The 27,181-nt window shown below is 39.7% G+C and overlaps 1 protein-coding gene across 1 annotated transcript; it reads right to left on the reverse strand.

The window, feature by feature from the left end:
- Window positions 1-623: 623 nt before the first annotated feature.
- LOC103113171 (myosin-4) lies at window positions 624-26,438 on the reverse strand. The gene is made up of 38 exons (XM_007522694.2): window positions 26,220-26,438; window positions 25,975-26,118; window positions 24,700-24,856; window positions 23,888-23,915; window positions 23,683-23,797; window positions 23,218-23,310; window positions 23,019-23,082; window positions 22,770-22,868; window positions 22,545-22,648; window positions 20,999-21,137; window positions 20,338-20,456; window positions 20,095-20,244; window positions 18,957-19,127; window positions 16,813-17,122; window positions 15,577-15,650; window positions 14,560-14,647; window positions 14,363-14,480; window positions 13,874-13,997; window positions 13,651-13,787; window positions 13,185-13,440; window positions 11,885-12,127; window positions 11,415-11,591; window positions 10,762-10,907; window positions 10,397-10,487; window positions 9,920-10,309; window positions 9,042-9,168; window positions 7,931-8,049; window positions 7,599-7,795; window positions 5,514-5,697; window positions 5,265-5,430; window positions 5,037-5,161; window positions 4,393-4,701; window positions 3,337-3,540; window positions 2,334-2,459; window positions 2,072-2,242; window positions 1,816-1,920; window positions 1,613-1,708; window positions 624-831 (listed from the first exon to the last, which is right to left on the reverse strand). The coding sequence occupies exons 1-38, from the start codon at window positions 26,421-26,423 to the stop codon at window positions 679-681; spliced, it is 5,823 nt and encodes a 1,940-aa protein (XP_007522756.2). The 5' UTR covers window positions 26,424-26,438; the 3' UTR covers window positions 624-678.
- Between the last annotated feature and the right edge of the window lie 743 nt (window positions 26,439-27,181).

Consider the following 27,181-nt stretch of genomic DNA (forward strand, 5'->3'; position numbering starts at 1 on the left):
TTAGCTCTTAACATCCATCTCTGGGCTCACCTGACACTTTTAGCTCTTGAAGCCCACATGGTTTTTTTGTGTGTTTTTTTCTCCTCTTACAATAACTGTTTCTTTTTCTTTCTCATGTGGCAACTATATTTCACTTTTAGAAATGAGTTCATAATTCCTTTCGAGAAGCCTTTCTGGATTCTCCAAGTTACTAGCTCATTCTTTTTTTTTATCACACGTTGTCTCCATAATTCCTTTAGAGACTGCGCAGTGTACTAGGATATGGTTGAACTACAGACTCTACCACTGACATGAGCTTCTTTAAAGCAAGGATGATTGCATTACTCTTGGCTTCCCGTTTCTGTGCACATGTGTACTTGGCACTTGGGAAAACTGAACTGGTTCAATGGAACTGTGGTGCATAAGCCACGTTTGAACTTCATTTCGTTTGCCTTCTATTAAAGTTAGCTCACTTACTGCCCAGATTCTATTTTTTCATAATCTTTATATATAGTAGGAATTAAATATTGAAAACAAATAATTTCTAAAGGTAAAATAGCTATATAGACCTTATAATGAGGAGACAGATGCATAGTTTTAGATTGCAAAATGGTTTAGATTTTATTATCTTGACATTACAGTGACAAAGAACTTCACATACTGTGCTTTTCACTGGTCACCTCTCAGTATTAGATGGGATCACTCTTCACTGATGATTTTAGTGTGAACCTCCCGGCTCTTCACCCGCAGCTTGTTGACCTGGGACTCCGCAATGTCAGCCCGTTCCTCGGCCTCCTCCAGCTCGTGCTGGATCTTGCGGAATTTGGCAAGGTTGACATTGGATTGTTCCTCCTGAGAAAAGAAGAGCATTTGAGCGATCAAGAAAGCACGCCATTTCCTGATTCTTTTTCTTTTCTGCCTTTGTTACTTTGCACGATTATAGAATTTGTTGCATGAATGAGACAGTCAATAGCAAATGACTTTAGTATTTGGTGACACACTATTTTGTGATTAGTAGATCACAGAGAGTAGATCCCATGGCCTTCTCTCAATGAATGGATGTGCTTACAAGCCCTCTTTAGTCTCCCTCACTTGACTCTCCCTGGAAAGCTTGACGTCAAAGATGTCAAAGCAGCAGGAATCAGAATCAAATTGTTTCCACGAAACTAATGTTAAAAGTAGCATTGGATAGAGAGTCTTAAAGGTTTCATTCATGGAATGAGCAAGACAACTGCAAACCAAATGAAAAAAAAAAAGTCCTGAAATGGATTTATTTGATACTCATATAAAAGTGATATATGAGGCACCATTTGCACTGCTCCCAATGAGAGCTCACTGGGAATTGTAGAGTGTTTTCTCTAGAGAAACAGATGGCTTGTAGCCAACAAGCACTTCTGTGTAAAAATGTCGGAAGATTGCTTAAAGAGGTCTCAGAAGAAATAAGCCCAGGTCTCTAAGTTTTCATCTGTTAGTGGTCAACTTTTCACAGTCAAAATAGCTATTTTCACACCTACCTTTGTATTCCCACTTTTCTATTCTTTGCCTCAAGAGGGCCTCTTAAATTCTACAAACTTCAGGCTCCACAAAATCTGACCCTGCTCCTGAACCTTTCTCTCACTCTGAAGATACTCACAGCCTCTTCCGCTTGTCTCTTGTAGGCTTTAACTTTGGCTTGTAACTTGTCTACCAAGTCCTGCAGCCTGAGAACATTCTTGCGGTCCTCCTCAGTCTGAAATGAAAGAGGCATCAAATAGATAGCATCCTTAACCTGAACACGGCTCGTTATTTCTGTTGGCTGAAAGCAGTAGGAGAGGCGACCATAGAAATACTAGTCACCTGGTACGTGAGTTCCTTCACTCTTCTTTCATGTTTGCGAAGACCCTTGACAGCTTCAATGTTGCGTTTCTGTTCATTTTCAACCTCGTTTTCAAGCTCCCTTACCTAGAAAAGAATACAGGTTTGTTTTCTTTTTTTCCGTTCTCTCTTTCTTTCTTCCTCTCTCTCTCTCTCTTTCTTAATTACTTTTTAAAACAATTAGCAGTCACTTGCTGCCTATATAGGTTGGGAATTGGTTGAAGTGGTAAAGACACACCCTGGCCTCCAGTTTCTGGATCTGCTTCTTCCCACCCTTCAGGGCCAGCTGCTCAGCCTCGTCCAGTCGGAGCTGCAGGTCCTTCACCGTCTGCTCCAGATTCTTCTTCATCCGCTCCAGGTGGGCGCTGGTGTCCTGCTCCTTCTTCAGCTCCTCAGCCATCATGGCTGCCTGGTGAGCAAATAAACCAAGTCGGTTAGGAGAGTGGAAATAGCACCTCAAGTTGACTACCCCCCCACCCCCCGCATCACCCTCTGCTCACATCGGTGATGGCCTTCTTGGCCTTCTCTTCTGCATTGCGGGCTTCCTGGACAATGTCCTCCATCTCTCCCTGGATTTGGGAAATGTCTGTCTCCAGCTTCTTCTTGGTGTTGATCAGGCTGGTGTTCTATTTTTAAATTAGCAAAAAAAAAAAAACCAACAAAAAAACGAGGAGGGGGAGAGACATTAAACTTAAGTATTTACATTGTCATTTACTAGTCTTTATAGGTATAAATTATTGACCTAAGAAATGTTCAGAATAAAAGCCAAATCAAACATTGACTCTAAATGTGTTGCTTCGCTTTATTTTGTCCATATTTCAACTGATAAAAAATAAAGTCTCAATTAGTTCCAGGTGAAATTGAATATGTTTTAGCAAATCTGGGGACCTTGTGGATTCATGTTTTCTCTGTTCCTATGATGACTTCTTTTCTTTTTTCTTTATTTTTCCCCTCTCATATTAATTAAATGGTGATTTATATGACTACAAGTTAATAGTAGTGAACATAAACATCATTCCCACCACCAAAAGACTGTCCCATCCTCTGCCCCTACCCTCTACCCCCCAGTAAAACTGAACATCTACTCTCACCCTCCACCCAGAGAGTTTTACTTTGGTGTCCTATTCCAAACTCAGTAAGATCCTGCTTTGAGTTTCCCTTTCTGTTATGACTTATTTTGTTCAGATAGAGAGAGAGAGGGAAAAGGAGAGACACCATAGCACTGGGGCCCACCCTGATCCCCCGGTATTCCACACTGTACAGGATTCAAACTTGGATCATGTGCATGGCAAGTACATGTCCTATCCTGTGAATGTACCTTTTGATATCAGAGATATTTGATTATTACCATGGTCTGCAAAGAACACAGCCACCACCACAAAATAAAATGCTGGGCCATGTAGATGTGTCACATGCTAATTGGATTATTAAATTTTACCAGTTCATTTGTGTGTGTTGCCTCTATATTTAAAGATGGCTCAGATATAGAGGCCTGAATCTCACCTGGGTGTGCAGGAGTTGTACACGCTCACTAGCATCCAGAAGTTCTTGTTCTGCTATCTTTCTGCTCCTTTCGGTCTGTTCGAGGGAAACCCTTAGTTCTTCAATCTCTGCTTGCATCAGATTAGCTCTGCGTTCTACCATTGCCAGTTGTTCTTTGAGGTCATCTTGGCCTCTGATGGCATCATCCAAATGTAGCTGAGTGTCCTGTACAGAAAGAGAAAATGATTATTTTTTTTCTTCTTTTTCTTATTATTGTAGTTATTATTGTTGTTATTGATGTCATCGTTGTTGGATAGGACAGAGAGAAATGGAGAGAGGAGGAGGAGACAGAGATGGGGAGAAAAAGATAGACACCCACAGACCTGCTTCACTGCTTGTGAAGCAACTCCCCTGCAGGTGGGGAGTTGGGGGCTCGAACCGGGATCCTTACTCCGATCCTTGCACTTTGCACCACGTACACTTAACCCACTGCGCTACCACCCGACTCCCAAGAGAAAATGCTTCTTACTCATGTTGTTATTAAAACAAATGTAAATTTAGGTCACATTCAGATTATGCCTAAATAGGAAAAAAATCTCTAAATTCCTTTAGTGGCCCATTCTCTATAACCGAGGGTAACTTTCTACATAAAAGAACATGATAAGTGTTACTTTAGATCATGGTTATTGACCATTACCAATGAAGCTATAAAATATTGGATTGCAAAGGTATCCTTTAGAATCAACTAAGGTAATAGTGTTATATATAGTGAAAAAGTGAATTCTACACATGAAGTGATCCATACAGTGCATGTGATTAGCTTATCACTTCCTCCTTCCTCCACACCTCTAGACTTTCATCCTCTCAGATGACTAAGTAAAGCGTACTAAGCTTTTCAGAGCTAAATTACTTTTTCTTCAGTTGTGTGCTTAAAATTTACAACTGATTCTGATTTTTATGGTTATAAAGTACATGATTTACTGTTAGATTATTATTTTGGTGGTTAGCTCAAATTAAGATTTGAGCTACACAGTGATAGTGACATCTTCATAGCCATGTGTGTTTATTCCAAAGTACCTTTAGTATGCCTTGTGTGTTTCTAAGGTTCCTTATTGCTTCTGTAGCCTGGCGGTTAGCATGGTTCAGCTGGATTTCCATTTCATTGAGATCTCCCTCCATCTTTTTCTTGATCCTCAGGGCATCATTTCTGCTCCTAATCTCAGCATCCAGGGTGCTCTGCATTGAGTCTACAACCCTGAGATGATTCCTCTTTAACTGGTCGATTTCTTCATCTTTTTCAGCAATTTTATGGTCAATCTCAGATTTCACCTGGTTTAACTCAAGTTGGATGCGAAGAATCTTGCCTTCTTCATGTTCAAGAGATCCCTGAAAGGAAGAAAGAGAGAAAGAAAGAAAGAAAGAAAGAAAGAAAGAAAGAAAGAAAGAAAGAAGGAAATAGAGAGAAAGAAACATCCACATTACTGAAAGTACTTTTTCTTTGCACATTAAGATTGTTTCTTCAAGAAGAGATTAAGAAATGCCACAAATCTTCATACATTTTAATTTAGCCTAGTAATTCTGCATTCACCAGATTAAATTCAGTATTTTTCACTGAATTACTTGAGTTGCTCCCTGAAGTTTTGCAACATGAGAGTTCTCAATTGCAATTAATTGTTCAATGTATGTATAAAGCATAAGTATGGGGAATACAAAATACATACCTCTGCTTCCTCCAGGGCAGCCTGGAGTTCACTCTTCTCTTGATCTATTTGTTTCTTTATTTTCTCCAGTTCATGAATGTGCTTTCCTCCCTCAGCAATCTGTTCTGTCAGGTCAGAAATCTCCTCTATAGTTGAATAATTAAATGTAAAATTCAGTTGAGATAGATGAAACATTGAAAAGTGAGCCACTTACCATTCTTGAAATCAAATTAATTCAGTCAAACTCACGTTGTAAGTTCTTGTTCTCTCTCTTGAGGGTTTCCAGATGATCTAAGGACTCCTCATAGGAATTCTTCACCTTGAATAGCTCAGTGCTGAGAGAACGGGACTCTTTCTGAGAAGCCTCAAGTTCAGCTTGAGTTTCCTCGTACTTCTGTTTCCATTCTGATAGGACCTAAAAGTACATAGGTATTAAGTCTCTGTAAGCATAAGGACCATGCCATTTTCCCTCTAGGGAGTGAGTCCCTGTGGGGCTACCTTGTCAAAGTTCCTCTGCTTCTTATCTAGAGCTGCACAGGCTGCATTTGTCCTCTCCACATCAAGCATGAGGTCCTCCACCTCATTCTGGAGCCGCTGCTTTGTCTTCTCAAGAGACGCACATTTGGCGTTCACTGCTTCCACGTGTTCCTCGGCGTCCTGCAGACGCTGGGCCAGCTTCTTCCTGAGCAGTTAGTTAGTGTTATAATACTGCTGATAAAAGGGGGAAAAAAAGCATGCTTTCCCTAAAATTTCTGCTCCTGTGTCCACAAGTTGTTAAAGCTTTCTTAAATATCTTTTCATTATCTAGCTGTGTCTTCTAGAATTCTGTCTTCCTACCTAAGTTCTTATCTTTGTCTTTGAGATTAATAGGAGGAGGCTATTGCTTTATGTTCATGTACTAGTAGGTGTGTGTGTCTAAGAGATAGAATGTTAATAAACGGGAGTCTGACGGTAGCGCAGCAGCTTAAACGCACGTGGCACAAAGCGCAAGGAGCGTTCTAAGGATCCCGGTTCAAGCCCCCGACTACCCTGGGGAGTCGCTTCACAGGCGGTGAAACAGGTCTACAGGTGTCTTTCTCTCCCCCCTCTGTCTTCCCCTCCTCTCTCCATTTCTCTCTGTCCTATCCAACAACGACATCAATAGCAACTACAACAATAAAACGACAAGGGCAAAGAAAGGGAATGAATAAATAAATATTTTTTAAAAAGAGTGTTAATAAGCAAGAAGCACTTTAGCCGATTAAGTAGTGTATGAATGTGAAGGTGAGGAAAAAGTGACAACTATGGATATAAAAAATATCATCAAAGGATGTTAATTTCTATTAGGATCCTTAAACTTTTTTTTTTTTTGCTACTATAGTTATTGTTGGGACTTGAATCCACTGTTTCCAGCAGCCATTTTTTTCTTTCTATTTTTCATTTGAGGTGACAGAGAGAAATTGAGAGGAGAAGGAGATAGAAAGGGGGAGAGAAAGAGAGACACCTGCAAACCTGCTTCACCATTCATGAAGCATTCCTTTTGCAGGTGGGGAGCAGGGGCTCGAACCAGGTTCCTTGCACTTGCTGATATGTGCACCCAACCAGGTGTGTCACCATCTGCCCCGCCCCTAAACATTTTCTAATGTGGTCCTCTTTGTAAGTGAAGAAGTTGACTCAGGTTATTCAGTTAATCAGTTTCTTTTGGGGTTTGGTACTTTAGGCCATTAATATACTTTCTAAATGCCCTCTCAAGTCTCCTTGTTCTCTTCTACAGTCCACCTAACTCATGACGTCTCAGAGCTTAAACGCTTATCTGAAAGACTCCCTCTGCAAACTCCTGCCAGTCCTTCTCATTCTGCTTAACTCTAGCATAGACTGAGATAAGTCAGATGTAGACTTTCCTTCACTAGGAATGTAATAACAATTTTTCTTCTATGTGCATTTCCCATGAATTTTATTCCAAGTGGGAATAATTAGCTTGTTAGATAAGTGATGACAGAGTAGCATAGTCTGGTCTTAACTTTCAGTATAATATTACTGTGGATATTATAATTAACAACAATCATATCAGCTTATCTGAACAATATACCAGGTTATTGGGGCCGACTGGTGGCGCACCTGGTTGATCGCACCTATTACAGTGCTCAAGGATCCGGGTTTAAGTCCCCGTCCCCATCTGTAGTGCTGCAGGTGTCTCTCTGTCTCTCCAGCTCTCTGTCTCCCCCTTCCTCTCAATTTATGTCTATCAAATAAAGTTAAATAAAAAATTAAAAATAAATAAATAAGTAAAACTATTAAAAAACAATATACCATATTATATCAATGTCTCCTTATATTGAAGGACACTAAGCCTAGTTAGTTAATAAAGTATATGCTGATAATTTATATTGGGTGAAAGAAACATAAGATCCTTTTGTAATAGTCCAGGAGAGAGGCTTCTAGTTCTGCTCAACGTTACAATGAGCGTATATCAAACTGTGAACAGAAAATATGGTGGAATTCACCACTGAAGAATCAAATAGGCCAAAATTCTTCTTCTCTCTCCAGGAATAGAATATTCTCTGCTTATATGCCAACTTTTCTCTACCGCCTATGTGCCCATACTTGGCCTCCTCCAGTTCTTCTGTGCGCTGAATAGCGTCTGTCTCGTATTTGGTCCTCCACTGGGCAACTTCACTATTGGCTTTGGACATCGCTCTCTGCAGCTCAGCTTTGGCTTCCTGCTCTTCTTCATACTGTTCCCGCAAAAGGTCACAGTCGTGACGGGCTGACTGCAGGGCATGGGCCAGGGCATTCTTGGCCTGGAATGAGCAACAAGTGTGCAATGTAAGTTTTCATGTTCTCATCAGTAATAGTTGGTCGCTGCTCAGCACTAAACCTTGCAGCCTGGTGCGCTCATGACAAGTGTTTGGAAACTTCGGTGGGAGAATTCTCACCTTAGTCTCTTCTTCTAGCTGCCTCTTTAACTCCTCAATCTGTTGTGTAAATGCTTGTTTGCCTCGTGATAGCTGAGAAACCATCGCATCTTTCTCATCTAGCTGTCGTGAAAGCTCCCCTATGGAGACAAAAAAAAAAAAAAGTTAGTTCTGTATTATAGATGAAGAATAAACTAAGAATGTAATGTCACTACAATTCCCTTATCTCGTATGATGAAAAAGACAAGCTCAGCCTGATTAAGAAGGTTATTTTTTTCAAAATTGTAAGAGGTTTAAGGATCTGGGCTTGAGCTGGTTTCTTTATCTTTTGTCAAAGTATTGTTGAGGTTAACAGGTCTCTCCTTACCCCAGTGTCACTAATTTTCTTCTATTCATAGTTTATTAATATTTATTTATTTATTTATTGGATAGAGATAGTCAGAAATTGAGAGGGATAGAGAGACAGAGAGACACCTACAGACCTACATCACCACTTATGAAGCTTTCCCTCTGTAGGTGGGGACTGGAGCCTCGAACCCCAGTCCTTGCGTTTTGTAACGTGTGCTCAACCAGGGGTGCAACCACCTGGCCTCTCTAGTCATAGTTTATAATCTTAACTTTTACCCTCTCACAGTGAAAAGATACAGTGGCAAATATATATATATAATTGTCTCCACCTGCAGGGGGAAAGCTTCACGAGTAGTGAAACAGGGCTGCAGGTGTCTCTCTTTTTATCTCTCTATCTCCCCCTTCTTTTTCAATTTCTCTCTGTCTCTATCCAATAATAAATATATAAATAAACATTTAAAAATATGTCATGAAGGGGGTACATAACCCAAGAATTGATCTGTGTTTGGTAGGTATAGAGTCAATGCATTACATAGCACTGCTTCTGTTAACGACAGTCTGTGTGCAAGTTGGTGGTCCTTTTGTATCTATCCTAAGCATATAGTTGTCTATACCACCTGTATGTGTATAGTACTGTTATAACACTTACACACAAAATTGCATAAGGAGGCATTTCTCAGAACTTCTTTCCGGAGTTACATAACACATGACCTTATTGTTATGTAACAGAAGTGACTTCTGTTCATTCCCAACTCTTTCCAAATTGCCATATTGATTTACTGACCTGATTCTGTATGTAAGCGTGCCTTCTGGGTTGACAATTCATTTATTAAGCGTTGTTGCTCTTCTTCCTTTGTTTTCACTTCACTCAGCTGGTCCTCTAGGGTTCGACACATTTTCTCAAGGTTTCCCTGGGGTTTAAAGTAGAGGACAGGAAAAGGTTATACATTTGTATTGACAAGTCTGAGATTTAGAAATCTGTAGCTATTCATGGGAACTGAGTCTTACTAAATGTTCTGTGTACTTCAAAGCACTGCACAGTGCTGTTGTAAGAGACACATAATTCTGGCTAGAAGAATGAATGAGTGATTGAAAAAAATGAGATCCTTTTTATTTCAATTTAAATTCTGCATAATGTAGAGTATGGAATCTTACATTTATTGTCTATAATTTCATTCTTTGTGGCACTAGTTTAATGTGTTATCTACAAATAAGATTTTAAGTATGGAGTGATTCAATTCTATGTATAATCTCTATTCAGAATGATTTTAAAATTTGAGGTGCCATTTTTAAAGTTTATTAGATATTATATTATTAGATATCATTATATCTAACCTTGACTGTTTTGAGTTACACATTTAGTAGTAATTACTGCATATAATTAATAATTATCAATGCTATAACAAAGGCCATAGTTATCAGTGCTACAGTATTATATGCTATTGCATACTATAATTTTTTTTTTAACCAGAGGGATTAGCCTCTGGCTTCTGGTGAGATCAGGGTTTGACCTTGAAGCCCTTCTGCCTCAGAGCCATTACACCAGGTCAGCACTCTGCACATACTATAATCTTAAGCTATTAATGTAATTAGATATTGGTACTAATATGCATTTTCAATCAATATATATTAAGGGTTAAAAGAGGACTAGTTCATGAAGACCTTGGCTTTGGAGACAGTCTCCATGTTACTAGCAAGGTCATCGATCTCCATCTTCATTTCGCTCTTCTCCTTCTCCAGCTTCTGCTTGACCCTCTGCAGGTTGTCAATCTGCTCCCCCAGCTCAGCCACACTGTCCGCGTGCTTCTTCCTCAGGGTGGCCGCTGTGGCTTCGTGCTGCAGGGTGGCCTCCTCCAGGTCCCTGCGCATCTTCTGGAACTCGGCCTCCCGCTTCTTGTTCATCTCAATCTGGGCCGAAGTCGCCCCACCGGCTTCTTCCAGCCTCTCACTGATCTCCTCCAGTTCCCGGGAGAGGTCGGAGCGCTGCTTCTCTGCTTTGGCCCTGGAGGCCCGCTCTGCTTCAATCTCTTCCTCCAGCTCCTCAATGCGGGCCTGTGAATGACAGGTCACAACATCCATGTGAATTCGTGGCAACTTTGATTCCTGTGGTGCTCAGAGAAGCTGAAGTTTATGATGTACCTGCAACTCCTTGATCTTTTTCTGTAGCTGCATCCCGAGGGCTTGTTCATCTTCAATCTTGCTTTGCAGATTGCTCATTTCAAACTCTTTCCTGTTAGAAGAGTAACACAGTAGCTCACAAGCATTTTTCTTAACATTGTTCTTTTTAAACATACAATTCAATGTCATTATGGTGCTGGCATTAAAGCCACCGATAGTTCATGTTTCACGATTCAATAATATAACATTTTTGTTAAGTAAGAAAGGTGTCATTATTTGGTTTTCTCATATGCCATGATGTAATGTTTTAGAGATTTTTTCTTTAAAAACTTGAGCCTGAATTAGCATACAACAGGCAAGTTACAACTGATTCATAGTATGCTTACTTTTTAAGTTTCTCATCAAGTTGCTGTTTGTCGTTTTCTATGTCCATTGTGGATTCTTGTGCCAGTTTAAGATCTCCCTCCAGTTTCCTCTTGGCTCTCTCTAAATCCATGCGGAGTTTCTTTTCTTGCTCCAGAGACCCTTCAAGCTAAATTTATAATGGGTTATTTATTTTCCTGTCTATTCCAGTTCTTTTGTTATACAGGAGATTTTTTTAATCTTTAAAAAAATATTTATTTATTTATTCCCTTTTGTTGCCCTTGTTGTTATATTGTTGTAGTTATTATTGCTGTCATTGTTGTTGGATAGGACAGAGAGAAATGGAGAGAGGAGGGGAAGACAGAGAGGGGGAGAGAAAGACAGACACTTGCAGACCTGTTTCACCACTTGTGAAGCGACTCCCCTGCAGGTGGGGAGCCGGGGGCTCGAACCTGGATTCTTAAGCCGGTCCTTGTGCTTCGCGCCACCTTCTCTTAACCCGCTGCACTATAGCCCAACTCCCAGGAGATTTTTTTAAAGAGATGTATTAAGTAGTATGAGAACTTTATTATTTCCAAATTAATAGTTAAAGACTGAATGTCACTGATGGTTGTACATCACAACTGTTTATCGCATCTTAAGGCACAACTCTTATGTTTATTTGTTTCACACTTACATCATCCACTTGTTGTTCCAACTTGGTTTTTGCTTTGGTCAGGGTGTTGACTTTGTCCTCCTCTGCCTGAAGGTCATCCAGGGTCTGCTGGTGGGCCTCCTGGAGGGCTTTCTTCTCTTTGGTCAGCTTGGCAATACTTTCATCCAGGCCTGCCATCTCTTCTGTGAGGTTTTTCACCTTTAGATTTAAACAAAGACTATTATTGGCATTTTATTCTCTTGATGAGAAATGTAACATCTAAAGGACAATGCCACTCTAAGATGGGAAATGAAACTAGAAACTAACTTGAGCCTATGTAGTTAAAAATATGGGCAGAACTGGTCAAGGTGGAAAGAAATAGCGAAGACTACAAAGATGGCATTGTTATTACAGAATTTTCCTTTTCCTTTTAGGATCAATAGCTTATTTAATTTTAATTGCAGCACTTCATTAGCAATTGTAAAGACTCTAAATTACTTCACGATTTATACCTTGTTCTCTGTGGCATGCTTCTCCTTTTCCACCTTGGCCAATGTCAACTCAAGGTCATCAATGTCTTTCTTGAGCTCTGAGCATTCATCCTCCAGTTTCCTCTTCTTGGCTGTCAGCTCAGCATTGATCTCTTCCTCATCCTCAGCTCTCTCAGTAACCTCTTTGATTTTGGCCTCCAGCTGGATTTTGGTTTTAATCAACTGATCACATCTTTCTTCTGCATCAGCCAAGCCATCTGCTTCCTAAAGCAATTAAGTAAATAGTTTTACTTTACAAGTTATCTCTGCAAATACACAGTCATCTAAAAGAAGTGGAACCTTCAGCAACATCCATTTGGTCAACATATATGGCAACTAGCTAACTTGCAAATTAAAAAAAAATCAAATATATAACTTATCTCAATCTCCTAAGTACTATAATAACAAAGATTATCTTCAGATATCTATTTCTAGGGAAATAAAGTCAGATAAACTAATTTTTTGAAGAAGAAATTTAACCTTTGCTTCTTTGGAATGATTATTTATTTCCCCCAATTTTCTCACATTTAAATAGGAATTAATTTAACCTTTTTCTCACATTTAAATAGGAATTAATTTAACCTTTTTCTTCACTGGTAAGAACAAAGTAAATTATATGTTATAAGCAAAACTAGGGAAAGACAAATGTAAGAACAGTGTCTATAAAGAAAGTGTAACTACTTTTCAGACTTTGCTTTTGATGATGAAACTATGTATGAATGTGCATATGTGAACACAATCATCATAATCTGTGACTTTTTAATACTGGTTCTTTATGTCTGAGTCTTAGTAATTTAGAAAGGTAGGCAGTTACAAGAAGTCTTTCGGTGGAAGACATTTCTTTATTCTTTATTTATTTATGTATTTATTTTTCCAGTTATTGCTGGGAATCAGTGCCTGCATGACAACTTCACTGTTCCTGGCAATCATTCCTACCCACCCTCCCCGTTTTGGTAAAGTGATATATATATATATATATATATATATATATATATATATATATGATAGAGACAGATAAAGAGAGAGAGAGAAAAAGGGGAGTATATATGGAGAGAGAGAGAGAGAGACTTAGAGCACTGTTTACTGCTCATGAAACTTCTCCTCTGCAAATGGGGACCAGAAACATGAACCTTAGTCTTCAAGCATGTGTATACTCTACTGAGTGCAGCACTACCCAGCCCCTCACTTCTTTATAAACTGTAAATTAAAAAGAATTCTCTTATCAGTCATATATTTATTGTAGAATGAGATGTGATTGTGCAATGTAATATATAATACTTACAGATTGGACTTGGAGTTGTAAGTCATTCTTCTCTTGCATCAGAGCTACCATTTTCTCTTCAAGTTCTTTCCTTTTTGCCTCTGACTTAGCCAACTCTTCTTTAGTCTTCTCAAAATCTTCCTTCATGTTGGCCATCTCCTTTTCTGTCTCTGCACTCTTAAGGAGGGGTTTGATCTTGAAGTATAGCTTCATCCAGGGCCAGTGCTTCACATTCATGAAGGCGCGGACATTGTATTGGATGCAGAAGACGGACTCTCTATAGGGAGGGAAGGAGGGAAGGAAGGAAGGAAGGAAGGAAGGAAGGAAGGAAGGAAGAAAGAAAGAAAGAAAGAAAGAAAGAAAGAAAGAAAGAAAGAAAGAAAGAAAGAAATATAGTGAACAATGGTTATTACTCATCAAAAGCAATTGCTGCCTTGGACAAAAGCGTGGGCATATAGAGAAAAGGGGCTTGTCTATAGTCCCTTACCTCCTCTCCATCATCTTCTTGAATTCCACCCTCATTAGGTAACCTCTGCACACAGCTTGAGTACGGGTGATGAGTTGAGCTAGCTTGTCATCTCGCATCTCCTCTAGAGTTCCCAGCAAGCCAGCTTTAAAGAAGACCTTGCAAATTAACAAGTCAGATATGTTACTTCCACTCATGAGAAGGTGATGAATTTATAATGAATGAAAATCTGAGTTGGTGGTACCTTGGTATGACCAAATTTGTACTGGGTGTGGTCAATGTCAATAGACCCTAGAAGTTTCTCAGAAGCCTTCTTGCTGTCAATGAACTGACCCTCTGGGATGGCACTTGCATTTAGAACCTTGTATCTGGGAGAAGGAGAAGGAGAAGGAGGAGGAGGAGGAGGATGGATGGATTATGGAGGAGGAAAAGAAGAATATTAAAATGTGCATTTTCTTCACTACAACATAAAGTAGAGCTCTTGGTGGCTATCAGTGAGGTAAACGTTAGATTCTGTTTTGGAGGGGGAAAGATCCACTAAGATAATCAGACGGTGCTGTGTGTAAATCTTGGTAAGTTATGATAAAAGAAAACATGACAGTTGTGAATCAAACCTTCTTTTTTTTACGATCACTTTCAGATTATTGCATTTCACTGTTAAGGCTTTAAAAGTGTTTGTACACTGGTTCTGATATCGCCTAACATTAAAAGAGAAAAATAATGAGCCACCAACCTCTGTTTGAAGTCTGCGTAAAGGATTCTGCTCGGGAAGCCTTTCCTGCAGATGCGGATGCCTTCCAGCACACCATTACACCTCAGCTGGTGCAGGACCAGTTCGTGCTCCATGGCCCCTAAACAAAGATACTTTTTCTACACCAGTCCAGTAAGAAATCACAAAGGAGTCTTTCTTGGCTATCAGAAATCTCTTACCAGGCGTTTTAGTTTCATTGGGAATGAGACAGCGTACAAAGTGGGGGTGAGTGCTCTTCAAGTTGGTCATCAGCTTATTTAAATTCTCCTATAAAACCATGTAAAGAATTTTATTTTATTTTTTCTTGTTATAGCTACACGAGTTTCTCTATCAGTGATCTGTAGTGAATGTGCTCACATTTCATGGTTTGTTTATTTAAAACTATGTGCTTGTGTGTGTGAGAGAGAGAGATGGGGGGAGGGCGGGGAGGGAGCTCTTTCAGACTGCTCACCTCTACCATATGACAGTGCCAGAGATTGAACCTAGGGTCTCTGGGGCTTCAGCAAACAGTGAACCTGCTGATCTCTCTACAGAATCTGCGCTGTGACACTGCACTGTCTCCCTGGACCTGTTTCCATGCTGTTGCGAGTAAAGAACTAATCATGACCCCACAGGGGAGGTGGCTCAGTGGCAGAGGGCAGAGCTTGCATGCACGAGGCCCCATTTCAACCCCAAGTACCTCTGTCTAGAGCAGAGCAGAGAGGCTATCTGTCCTCTCTTACTCATGAAACAAGAAAATCATATAAATAACATTAAAGAGGAAAGTATGATGGGACAGTCACAGGAAATAATCCAAATGGAGTATAGACAGGAAATTATGCATTATGGACTCATTGTTCTCAAACACTGCCAGTCAGAGAAAATTTGCCTTTAGACTTTGGACATACAGAATAGATATAACTAGTGGTTGCTTTTAAGAAAGAGTTTGATTTCGTGTGAAACATGTTTAATATCAGATATTTTAGATTTAGGGCTGAATAGGGGAATTCATGTATTATAAGATTTGATGTGAAGAAACAAACTTTTGATACTTTTTTAATTAAAACTTCCCCAAGGCATTTCAGGCTTTTTAAAAAAAGTATATCACTATTTGTTTTTTTTAGTTGTTCCTTAAAGCTCCTTGAAAAATACTTAAAATAATAAAAGTTATAATTATTTATAAAAGTAATCCTTTGGAATTCAAGAATATACTGTACCCTGAAAAGAGCTGACACTGTCTGGAAAGAAGAACCCTTCTTCTTGCCACCTTTCTTTCCACCGCCGCCACTTTCTGAAAAAATAACACAGATACATTCCAGACATTTATAACAGCCTCTCCACAGACATCCAGACTGCTGACATCTCCTGGGGGAGGCAAATTTTCACTCATTTGCTTTTGTCATTCACAGCATTTTAATTTTCCCCTTCCTTCAACTGTAGCTTAAGAAATGTAAGCACTGGGAGTCGGGCAGTAACACAGCGAGTTAAGCGCACATGGCACAAAGCACACATGGCATAAGGATCCCGGTTTGAACCCCTGGCTCCCCACCTGCAAGGGCGTCACTTCATAGGCAGTGAAGCAGGTCTGCAGGTGTCTATCTTTCTCTCCCCCTCTTTGTCTTCCCTTCCTCTCTCCATTTCTCTCTCTCCTATCCAACAACAATGACACCAATAACAACAAATAATAATAGCTACAACAATAAAACAAGGGCAACAAAAGGAAATAAATACATATTTTTAAAAAAATTTAAAAAGCAAATCTAGGCACTGACATACATTATATGCTTTTGAGAGCAATATTAGAAACAGCTGTGGGTGAAATGGGTAGACGTGGGGAAGATATGAATTGCTCTACTCCAAGTAACAATATCCAAGGTCTAAAGGGAGTTTAGACCTGTGAGATAGAAGAGTAAGGCATCTTCAGAGCATACATCCCCAGAGAAGACAGGCAAAATGTGTGACTGGTCCCAGCTAGGTGTTCCTCTGCTAATCTGCAGGGAAGTCCTACTTCCTATATTTGTTTATACTGTTACTTGCATAACTGGACTTAAGAGACCTAAGAAAGCAGAATTGCCAATTGCTCCAACATGAGTGTCCTAACATAACTTTTCCTTATCACCAATTTAACAGGATCGCCAATTTAACAGGATCCTGGACAGAGCCAATCCCATTACAATGGTTTAAGTGAACTGCCTAACCTTGAGCAAGTCATTTAGCCTCTTAGTCTCTTCTTGTAATTGGTGAAATAAGCCTGTTGGTCTAAATGATCCACAGTGCTAATTTTAACTTTGAAAGTCTATATGACTATAAGATGGTACCACATTTATTAAATGTATTTATTTTTTACTATACCTGTGTTGGCTAATATTCTCATGTTAGACTTTATATCTATGATAAATAGTCTATCTCTATTTTGTGACTATAGTCACTTATTAATGTTATTTAAAAATGACCTGCTTCAGCAGCTTGTCCTCCAGCGAAGAGGAATGCCAGAGTCTTCAGTCCAGACTTCTGGTAGAGCCCCACCACAGTCTCATTCAGGGGGTCCTTGTTCTTGTCCAGCCAGCCAGCAATGTTGTAGTCCACGGTGCCAGCGTAGTGCACCAGCGAGAAGTGGGCCTCAGCCTTGCCTTTGGCAGGTTTGGGCTTCTGGAAGTTGTTGGATTTTCCAAGATGTTGTTCATAAAGTTTGTTCTTGAAGGAGGTGTCTGTGGCCTTAGGGAACATGCACTCCTCCTCCAGGATGGAGAAGATGCCCATGGGCTGAAAGAGTGAAAGGAATGATAATGAGTCCATCAGGGAAAAACAAAACAATATAACAACAACAACAGCAACATCAAAACAGGCATACTCAAGTATCTTATGTACCTGTAGAAATCTAAACACACAGTGTTCCAAAAGACAGCTCAGGAAAAAAAAAAAAAAACTTAAACGGACATGATTCTACTCTGTTTCCTATTTATAGCTGTTCTGTGAAACTATTATGTACCTAGGACATCTGGGAATACTTTTGCTAGGAAGACATGGTTTAAAAAAAAAAAATACCCATCTGTGCTATTTGGCAAACTTTATATTCAGAATGTAGACTTTAATTCTGAAACTGTCATTTCAAATTGAGTTCTTTACATCTAACTACTGTTGTCCTCATAATGTAGCTTCCTCCACTTCAAATCTACAGATGACCAAAGTGTGAAGATAAGAGTCATTATGGATGATAACAAACAATGATCCATTTCCAATAGAAAAGTGCATAATGCCATGTTGTACCATTAAAACTTCCCATACTCTTTAAGTTGTCTTTCTCACCACTGTGGACCTAAGGGGATGGTAGTTTAATTCTGCTTTATAAGCAGATTAACTCATTTCAGTGGAAAATTTGATATGAAAAATTGAAAGAGAATCTAACATTGATGATTTTGCTTTAATCACAAACTATCTCCCCAACATCATTTGATGTTGCAGAAACTGAAGTGCTAGACAGGGAAATAAATGTCTTTTCTGAAAACAACATCATTGTTATAAAGAATAGATACTGTATCCCCAAGCTAAAAAGAATTTAAAAAAATAGTTGCCTAAAGTGGGCACACTGAATCTGCTTTGACACTCATCTTTAGTGCATTAACGAATTTTGACATGAGTATTTGAAGTTTTCCTGGATGGAAATTGCATTTACTTCTCCCTGTCAATTCCCCAAGCTGGGGACTTCATTGGCATTCACCGGTTCTTGATTGGTTCCCAAGATACTCTTGAAAATGTTTGAGATTGCTTTGAAGCGTTTTTAACATTATTCAGAACTGACACGTAAATACACCAATTGTTAATGGGGGATTCAAGGCTCATTTTCCAGGTAAGACCATAGAAAGACTTGCTGCTTGTTCAGTAGTCATCACAGTCTTACTACATAGTCTTGATAAGACTGTCTTGAGATTCAGGATGGCACTCCACAATACCACATCATGGGTTCACCAAGAATAAATACACAATTTGCGACTAACTGTACTTTGATTCCTTTATCTCATGTACTTGGAATCATCTAGTAACAAAAGTGAGGGAGAGGTGGTGCCAGGTGGTAGCGCAGTGGGTTAAGCGCACATGTCACTAAGAGCAAGGACCAGTAAAAGGATCCCGGTTCAAGCCCCTGGCTCCCCACCTGCAGGGGGGGGGCACCTCACAGGTGGTGAAGCAGGTCTGCAGGTGTCTATCTTTCTCTCCCCTTCTCTGTCTTTCCCTCCTCTCTCGATTTATCTCTGCCCTATCCAACAATAATACTAACAATAATAGCAACAACAATAAACAACAAGGGCAACAAAAGGGAAAAAAAGATTAATAAAATTATTTTTAAAAATGTAAAGCCTAAGTGAGGAAGAGTAAAGTCGCTAAACGAGTAACACTGACTTAGTATGTCTGTGTTTGTCTGTGTGGGGAGAGGGTACTTTTTCTACAAAGTGACACTTAATAACACATCATTTAAGCTCACCTCATAGCTGAGCTTTATTTTTTTAATGATATGCTATAAAACTTCACTGTTTACTTTGAGGACTGAAATGAAGTGTAAGGAAGTGCACAATGTTTTGAGTGCTTCCTAACTGATGCTGACCTTCTCAATGAGCTCGATGCAGGCAGCCAGGTCCATCCCGAAGTCGATGAACTCCCACTCGATGCCTTCCTTCTTGTACTCCTCCTGCTCCAGCACAAACATGTGGTGGTTGAAGAACTGTTGCAGTTTCTCATTGGTGAAGTTGATGCACAGCTGCTCCAGGCTGTTGAACTATAGGCAAGGATAGAGAGAGGAAATTACTTTTTATTGTTTGTATCTTTGGGGGAAACTACTACTATTTGCTTCCTGATTTAATAAAGGGAAAATGACTTTTTAAAACTTCATTTTCCATGTAACTGCATGAAATTGTGTGTTTTATTAAAAAATTTACTTTATAAAAAAATTTGAATATCCCTGCAAGTTACTTAAGAAAATGTTTCTAGGGGGTCGGGCGGTGGCGCAGTGGGTTAAGCGCATGTGGCGCAAATTGCAGGGACCAGCGTAAGGATCCCTGTTCGAGCCCCCGGCACCCCACCTGCAGGGGAGTTGCTTCACAGGCGGTGAAGCAGGTCTGCAGGTATCTGTCTTTCTCTCCCCCTCTCTGTCTTCCTCTCCTCTCTCCCATTTCTCTCTGTCCTATCCAACAATGAACAACACCAACAATGGCAATAATAATGGCCACAAGGAGGCTACAACAACAAGGGCAACAAAAAGGGGTGGAAAATGGCCTCCAGGAACAGTAGATTTATGGTGCAGGCACTGAGCCCAGCAATAACCCTGGAGGAAAAAAGAAAAGAAAAGAAAAGAAAAGAAAATGTTTCTAAGGGGCTGGGAGATAACACAGTGGCTATGCCCATGGCACCATAGATCCCAGGTTCAATCCCCAGCATAAGCACTAGCATAAGGCAGAGTTGAGCAGTGCCCTGGTGAAGTGAAGAAAAAAAAAAGTTTTTATATTTATAAAAAATATAGATTTGGACTTTAACCTTTCATGAATCATTCCTTGAGACTTAAAGACTTCTTCAAATAACTCTTTGTGTGTATAATCATTTATTTATTTCTGTATCCCTTCAAAGGTCTTTCTTTAATACAAATTTCATTTTGCACTTCTTGGGAAAATGATTTTGAATATTTTAACAAAGTGAATCAAATGACTAGAGGTCTGCATTTGCTGATTCTCTAGCAGTTCGTAACTCACATCAAAGATCTCAAAGCCAGCGATGTCCAGCACCCCGATGAAATACTGCCTGGGCTGCTTGGTGTCCAGCTGCTGGTTGATACGGGTCACCATCCACAGGAACATCTTCTCATAAATGGCTTTGGCCAAAGCTCCTACTGCGTTGTACACCTTTGAGAACAGTGATAGTTCAGTTTTTATTATTATTATTATTAACTGAAATAATGATGGACCCTTGAATCAGGGGGTTGTAACCACACTCACCTGCTGCACAGTTTGGCCTTTGGTGACATACTCATTGCCAACTTTGACCCTGGGGTAGCAGAGGGCTTTGAGCAGGTCAGCAGAGTTCAGACTTGTCAGGTAGGCAGCTTTGTCAGCAACTGCATGAACATGAACAGAATAGTGTGATTGACCACGACTCACACAGTTTCGAGTGTGACTAGTTAGTGATGATGACAAAGTAGTATGTGCTATGTGGCAAATGTCTATCAGAAAGATTGCCACATTGGGCACGAATTTTATTCTAACTTTATATGGTCACATTGAATTTGAGGAATTGATGATTTGTACAAGATATATATAAAAAAAGACATAGTGAAAATAGACCACAGGTAAAAGGAATTTAAGAGACCTAACTTATATCAGCAGTAACAAGAAAATTCAAATGTGTTATCTTCTTCAATGAATGTGAGTGAATTATTTTTTGCTGAAATTATGAAATACTTTAAGCAAATACAAGCTAGCAAAAAGCCAAAAAAAAAAAAAAAGTCTTAGTCAATAAAGCATAGGCAGCATTTAATCTCTTTTCCCATATGACACGATTCCCTGTCATCAGATAGTCAAAAGAAGTAAAAATGCAATTCCTGCCTCCAAGGGACTGGTTGCGTCAGTCTTGTCACCTGAGAGATAATAAGAATAGTACCTTCTGTGCCATCTGGTTCTGCTTGCTCTTCCCTTTGCTTTTGCTTGAACTTCATGTTCCCATAGTGCATCACAGCCCCTGTGAGCTTGTAAATGGCCACCTTTTCATCATTGCTGAAACCCAGGATATCCACAGCACTCTGTTGAGAGATTTGAATTTGACTCACCTCAATAATGACCATGGCAGACTCCCACAGGGCACTGGGATATGCCTTCTAACTCTTGCCTCATCATAGTCTGCCTTATATCTGACACATAGGCATTTTCAAAAGATACTCAGGCTCTTTTGCACTTTGATACACAAAGTACCACCAAAAACTATGTGCCAGTCTTCTCATTGAGTTATGCGGAGAGCAAAACTAGTAGGTGACACAGTCCCAGTGGTGTTAAAGTTAAGAAGCCTGCTTGTTGAAAAATTCTAAAGAAAATAACAGACATATAATGCCAAAGAATAATACTTACAAAATTAGCAGAAAAAAATTCTGTAGTTTCAGAGTAAATGTAAAAACTCATTGAGTTCCCCCAGAGAGTATTTTTGAAGTAGCTAATTTATTTTTTCTAGTTCTACATCAGGAGGGAAGACTGAGGCCAGGTGGTGGTAGAACGCACACATTAGCATTCACAGGGTTTGAGCCCCAAGTTCTCACCTGCTTCAGGGAGGAAGCTTCAGAAGTGGTGAGGCAGTTCTGTAAGTGTCTCTCTTTCTCTCCCACTCTTTCCCTCTCTCTGTTTCTCTATCTTTATCAGGAAAAATAAAATAAAATAAAAGGAAATGGCTGCTGACAGCAATGGATTCTTTACATGAACACTGAGCCCCAACAGGAGGGATTAATTATACTACTAGGCCATAGAGGTACATTCAGGACAAAGTTGACATATAAATACAATAATGAAGGAACTCCAGAGATTTCTTGTACCATCTTTTCTGAATCTTGGGTGTAGGGTGTGACATAAACTTGGACTATAAGTTTTGATGATGGCACATCTAGTGGAGAGCACATAATGATACCAGTTCAAGCCCCCGGTCCCTACTTGCAGGGGAGGAAGCTTCACGAGCAGTGAAACAATGCTGTAGGTGTCTCTTTCCATTCTCTATCTCCCCCTTTCTTCTTGATCTCTCTCTCTCTCTCTCTCTCTCTAACTGTCCAAAATAAGTACTTAAATAATAAAAAAATAAAAAATTTTTTAAAATATTGGGCTATAAAAGCTCACTTTAAAAAGACTAGTAAGATAAGGGAAAAAGAGCTAAATACCGAAGAAATACAAGAGACCTATCATTTCCAGATTTTTTTTTCTTTTCAAATTATTTTTTGTGGGGAGGGATAATGGTTAACAATACATTTGTTGATACAATGGGAACTGAAAACTTACTAATACTTAGGGGGCAGCACTGAAATATCTTGTAATTTCATTTTAGAGATAAGAAAGCTTGAAATGTACTAATGTTTGTGTGTAGCCTTTCTGCTAAAGCTATCCACTCTAACAGAAGAGAGTACTGTATATGAGAAAATGAATTTACTTTTCACTTCTTGGTACCTATTACTTACATCTGTGGCCATCAGCTCTTCCTGATCATCAATGCTGGGCACTGTAATTTCACCTTGACTGACAAAGGCAAAGTCATATGGGTTGGTGGTGATCAGAAGCATTTCTGTACACATGAAAAAAAAACAAATATAGACAATGACTTTGTTTGCTGAAAACATATCAGAGGGAGTTCTTAGAAGGATTTTATTCTTCCTTGGTAGAAATAAATCAAAGATTCTTCTTACCAATAAGCTCTGGTTTCTTGTTGGACATGATTTGGTAAAATATATGGTAGCTTCTTTCAGCCTTGAGCTGGAAAGTAACTCGAGACTTCTCTAGCAGATCTAAAAAGTTAGATTAAGCATCATGAAAAGATCACAGTGGGGTATTAGGCACCTTTAAAAGTTCACACAACACAAATAAATACAAGTTGTTTTTTTTAAATATATAACTCCTGAGAGAAAAGCCACCGTTACTAATATTTAATAACTTACATGTTTCAATATCTGCAGAAGCCAGTTTGCCTGTGGCACCAAAATGAATTCTGATGAATTTACCCTTAAGAAGGAAAAGGAGTGTTTATTACCCATGTTAGAAAGTAGCTTCCACTATGGCTCAAATGAATACACTGACACCACATATGCAGAAGTTCCAGTAGGGTTCCCTACATGAAGAGAAAAGGCAAAAACTTACAAATCTAGAGGAGTTGTCATTCCTCACAGTCTTGGCATTACCAAAGGCCTCCAGTAAGGGATTGGCACTGATGATTTGATCTTCCAGAGTCCCCTTAAGAGAGATGAATAAGATAGATAAAGAATCTCTGGAAAAGATGCATTATAGTCTGCTACAAGAATTTCCCATCAGCTTCCTTCCCCCCCCCCCTGCCCATAATATTACTTAGTTTTGAGGAGACCTTTTTCTGAGTGACAAAAAGTAGAAGTGACATGATCCCCATATCGAGTGACTGGGCTACGATTTCCATATTCTTCCGGCTCACTTCCTCACTCTACTGTGTGGTTGTTGTGAACTTATAGCTGTTAATACATCTCATTGTTACAAGTCCTTTTAAATGTATTTTCCAAACTCGGACAATTCATTGTCATTGTTTTGATTAGAAGCCTGTTATTTCTTCTACCTTGGGATGTACATCATACCCACCTGCATTTTGCCAGGAGTCGATTCTTCTTTTTTCTTCTCTCCAGTAACTGCAATTGTTGCAAAGTACTGGATGACACGTTTCGTGTTCACAGTCTTCCCTGCACCAGATTCTCCACTATCAAGTCCAAATAGAAGCAAAAGTTAGAATCTAAGGCCATTGTAACCACTACAAAACCATATGCAGAATGACATGGAATCTACTTACGTAATCAGGATTGACTGGTTCTCACGATCTGTGAAAGGTGTTTAAAAAAACATATCTCAGTATGTAGATTAACACAGTTCTTAACTCTAAATAATCTTTTCAAATTCATCCCTCACAAGAAAAGAGAACTTTGCCAATTGGTGCTTTGCTTTTTTCTTTTCTCCTCCTCCTCCTCCTCCTCCTTCTTCTTCTTCACAAAACTATTTAAAATCAGTAGTGAAATGTGCTAATCGACGGGTGTCTTACTTTCCTGCTATCATTAATGTGGTAAAATATGTAGTAAATTATATCACCATATTCTCCAAGACAATGATCTGATGAGTCCTCTGATGAATGAAAAATATCTGATGAATGATAATGTTGTATCTCATATAGTCACCTGGTTCATAGTTCAAAATCCTGTCATGTTATTAATACCAAATCAAACATTTTATATAGTAATTGTGATAATTTATGAGAACCAAGTGATTAATTTGTAGGAGATATATTAACTATAAATTGCAGAGTTGCCTAAATATGTTTAATTTTGAGGTAGAATAAGTATTAATTTGGATTTTAACATAGAAATATAAGCAAATGTTTCTACGTTTTAAGACCTTCTAAATACATTTGCCCAGTTCTATTATTATTATAGTACTATTTATAGGCACTGTCAGTAGTGTTATATATTATATACGGCATATATTATTACGCTATAGTTGTCATTACTATTATTGTGTGTGCTGAAAGTATATGCTACTATCTCCATGTTTTCTGTTATCAGTACACAAATATTTATAAGTGATTTAAAGCAATTGTCATTGTGGACTCACCAGTCAGCATGAACTGATAGGCGTTGTCAGAGATGGAGAAGATGTGGGGCGGGGCCTCCTGGCGCTTTTTGCCTCTGTAGGCGGCCACCACCTCGGGGTTATACACCGGCAGCCACTTGTAGGGGTTGACGGTGACACAGAAGAGGCCCGAGTAGGTCTGTGGGGAATGACAAATTGCTCCATCAGGAGTCACCTCATTTTGTTTTTCAGTTATGTTATTGATGCACTATTGATTCTGTTGTCTCAGAAGTATAATTTCACATTTCCCCAAGATAGGTGTCAGTGATGAGAAAAAATTAAAAAAAGAAGAAGAAGCCCTAAAATTAATTTCCCAACTATGTGAACTGACTCACAAACCAGTGGGTCTGAACCTAAAGAATAACCTAGCCTGTGGGGCCAGGTGGTGGCGCACCTGGTTGAGCACACACGTTACTATGCACAAAGACCGAGGTTCCAGCTCCTGGTCCCCACCTGCAGGGGGAAAACTTACACGCACGGTGAAGCAGGGCTGCAGGTGTCTCTCTGCATCTCTTCCTCTCTATCTCCCCCTTCCCCCTAGAAATTTCTGGCTGTCTGTATCCAATAAATACATAATTTTTTTAAAAAGAAAGAATTACCTAGCCTGATACACACTTCTGCCTGGGGAAACACATGGCCCCTAAGACAAAAATGCGTACATGACTCGAAGTGGCTGGCAACCCCCTTCCTCTAACTGATAACACTTTTTTTTTTTGTACTTCCTGCTTTTTGCTTCTGATCCTGCCCTGGAAATCACCTGCCTTGAGGCAAATAAAAGTCCCTGTGCAACCTTCTCCAAGCCCAGACCTAGAGCACGTGCTCCTGGGACCACGCCAGCATAACAAAGGTGCGTTCTCCTGATCTCTGAAGGATGCTTGGTTCTTGCCGGCCTGTAATTTCTGCAGCTTCAGAATTATACCAAATTCTGTCCTGGGTCACTGGGCCTAAATCTTTTTTTTTTTTTAACTAGAAATACTGTTCTAAGTGCAAAGAAAAGTACCTGGGTATACCCTTAGCTCTCCTTTTCATGCGTTTGCTGCCTCCCACCTTCTCCCACCCTTGCACAAAATGCTTTAGCTATCCAATGAATTCAGCTTTCATTGTATTTTCAAACCCATCTGAATTTTCAACACTAATCATATGGTCTTAAGATAACGTATTCAGTAGGAAAATCTGAAAGCGAAGTCTCTGGTCAGTTTTTTCTGACACACACAGCGCATGGCGCTAGTGAGCAGTTATGCCGAAAAGTGTCCTCACGTAGATCATCCAGGCTGCGTAACGCTCTTTGAGGTTGTACAGCACAGCGGGCTCGTGCAGATGGGTCATCATGGCCATGTCCTCGATCTTGTCATATTTGGGAGGGTTCATGGAGAAGATTTGATCTTCCTTAACTGTGACAGTCTGTTAAGAAAAGGAGGAATCAGTGCTACTATTTCGTAGTGACTAAATAGAAAAAGATTATATCTTACACCCCCCTCACCCCCCGCTTATTTTTCACTTACTGTGCCAGCTTCAGTCTTCACTGTCACTTTCCCCGATTCCCTGCTCTGAACTGTACTTTTCACATAGGACTCCTTGGTGTCCACCACAAATACAGAACTCTTGGCATCAAAGGGCTTGTTCTGGGCCTCAATGCGCTCCTTTTCAGATTTTCGGAGGTAAGGAGCAGCCTCCCCAAAAGCGGCCATCTCGGCATCCGAACTCATAGCTGCAAGTTATTTATGGCAACACAGCGCCAGGTGTACTTAAGAGAGAAGAAACAGAACGGGAGCATAACTTGGGGTGCCATGCTTCTCACTGGTCATGTTTATATACTCACCCCTACCTTCGGAGATGATATCTTGATTCTATGTAAAGGTGCTGAGAAGTAGTTAGTTCATTTAAAGTCTCTGTGTTAGCAGTTTAACATTTGTGATTTTTAAATTATTTTTAAAATTTTTTTTAAAATCTTTTTATTTTATTTATTTATTATTGGATAGAGACATAGAGAAATTGAGAGGGGAGAGGAAGGTAGAGAGGGAGAGAGACAGAGACACCTACAGTCCTGCTTCAGAGCTACTTGTGAAGCTTTCCCCCTGCAGGTGGGGACCAGGGGCTTGAACCTGGGTTCTTGTGCACTGTAATGTTTGTGCTTAACCAGGTGTGTCACCACCTGACCCCTATTTGTGATGTTTTAAGCCTCCATTCTATCCTTGGTATTATAAACCTTTGCTTAAAATGTGGAGGAATGGAGTGGGGCCAGCTGGGTGGTGCACCTGGCTGAGTGCACATTTTGCAATGTGCAAGGTCCCGGGTTCAAGCCATCTGGTCCCCACCTGCAGAGTGAAAGCTTCACAAGTGGTGAAGCAGGGCTGCAGGTGTCTCTTGATCTCCCTCTTTGTCTCTACCTTCCTCTCAATTTCTGGCTGTCTCTATCCAATAAATAAAGAAGATTAAAAAATTTTTAAAATTTTAAAAAATTTTT

The sequence above is a fragment of the Erinaceus europaeus genome, chromosome 12 (genome assembly GCF_950295315.1).
Source record: "Erinaceus europaeus chromosome 12, mEriEur2.1, whole genome shotgun sequence".
NCBI classification, from domain to species: domain Eukaryota; kingdom Metazoa; phylum Chordata; class Mammalia; order Eulipotyphla; family Erinaceidae; genus Erinaceus; species Erinaceus europaeus.

Coding starts and splice junctions, on each gene's coding strand:
- LOC103113171 (XM_007522694.2), bottom strand. CDS start 26,423: ATGAGTTCGGATGCCGAGATGGCCGCTTTTGGGGAGGCTGCTCCTTAC. Junction 22,869..23,018: donor TTCTGCAGATATTGAAACAT/GTAAGTTATTAA, acceptor CTAACTTTTTAG/ATCTGCTAGAGAAGTCTCGA. Junction 2,460..3,336: donor TACAACTCCTGCACACCCAG/GTGAGATTCAGG, acceptor ATTTAAAAATAG/AACACCAGCCTGATCAACAC.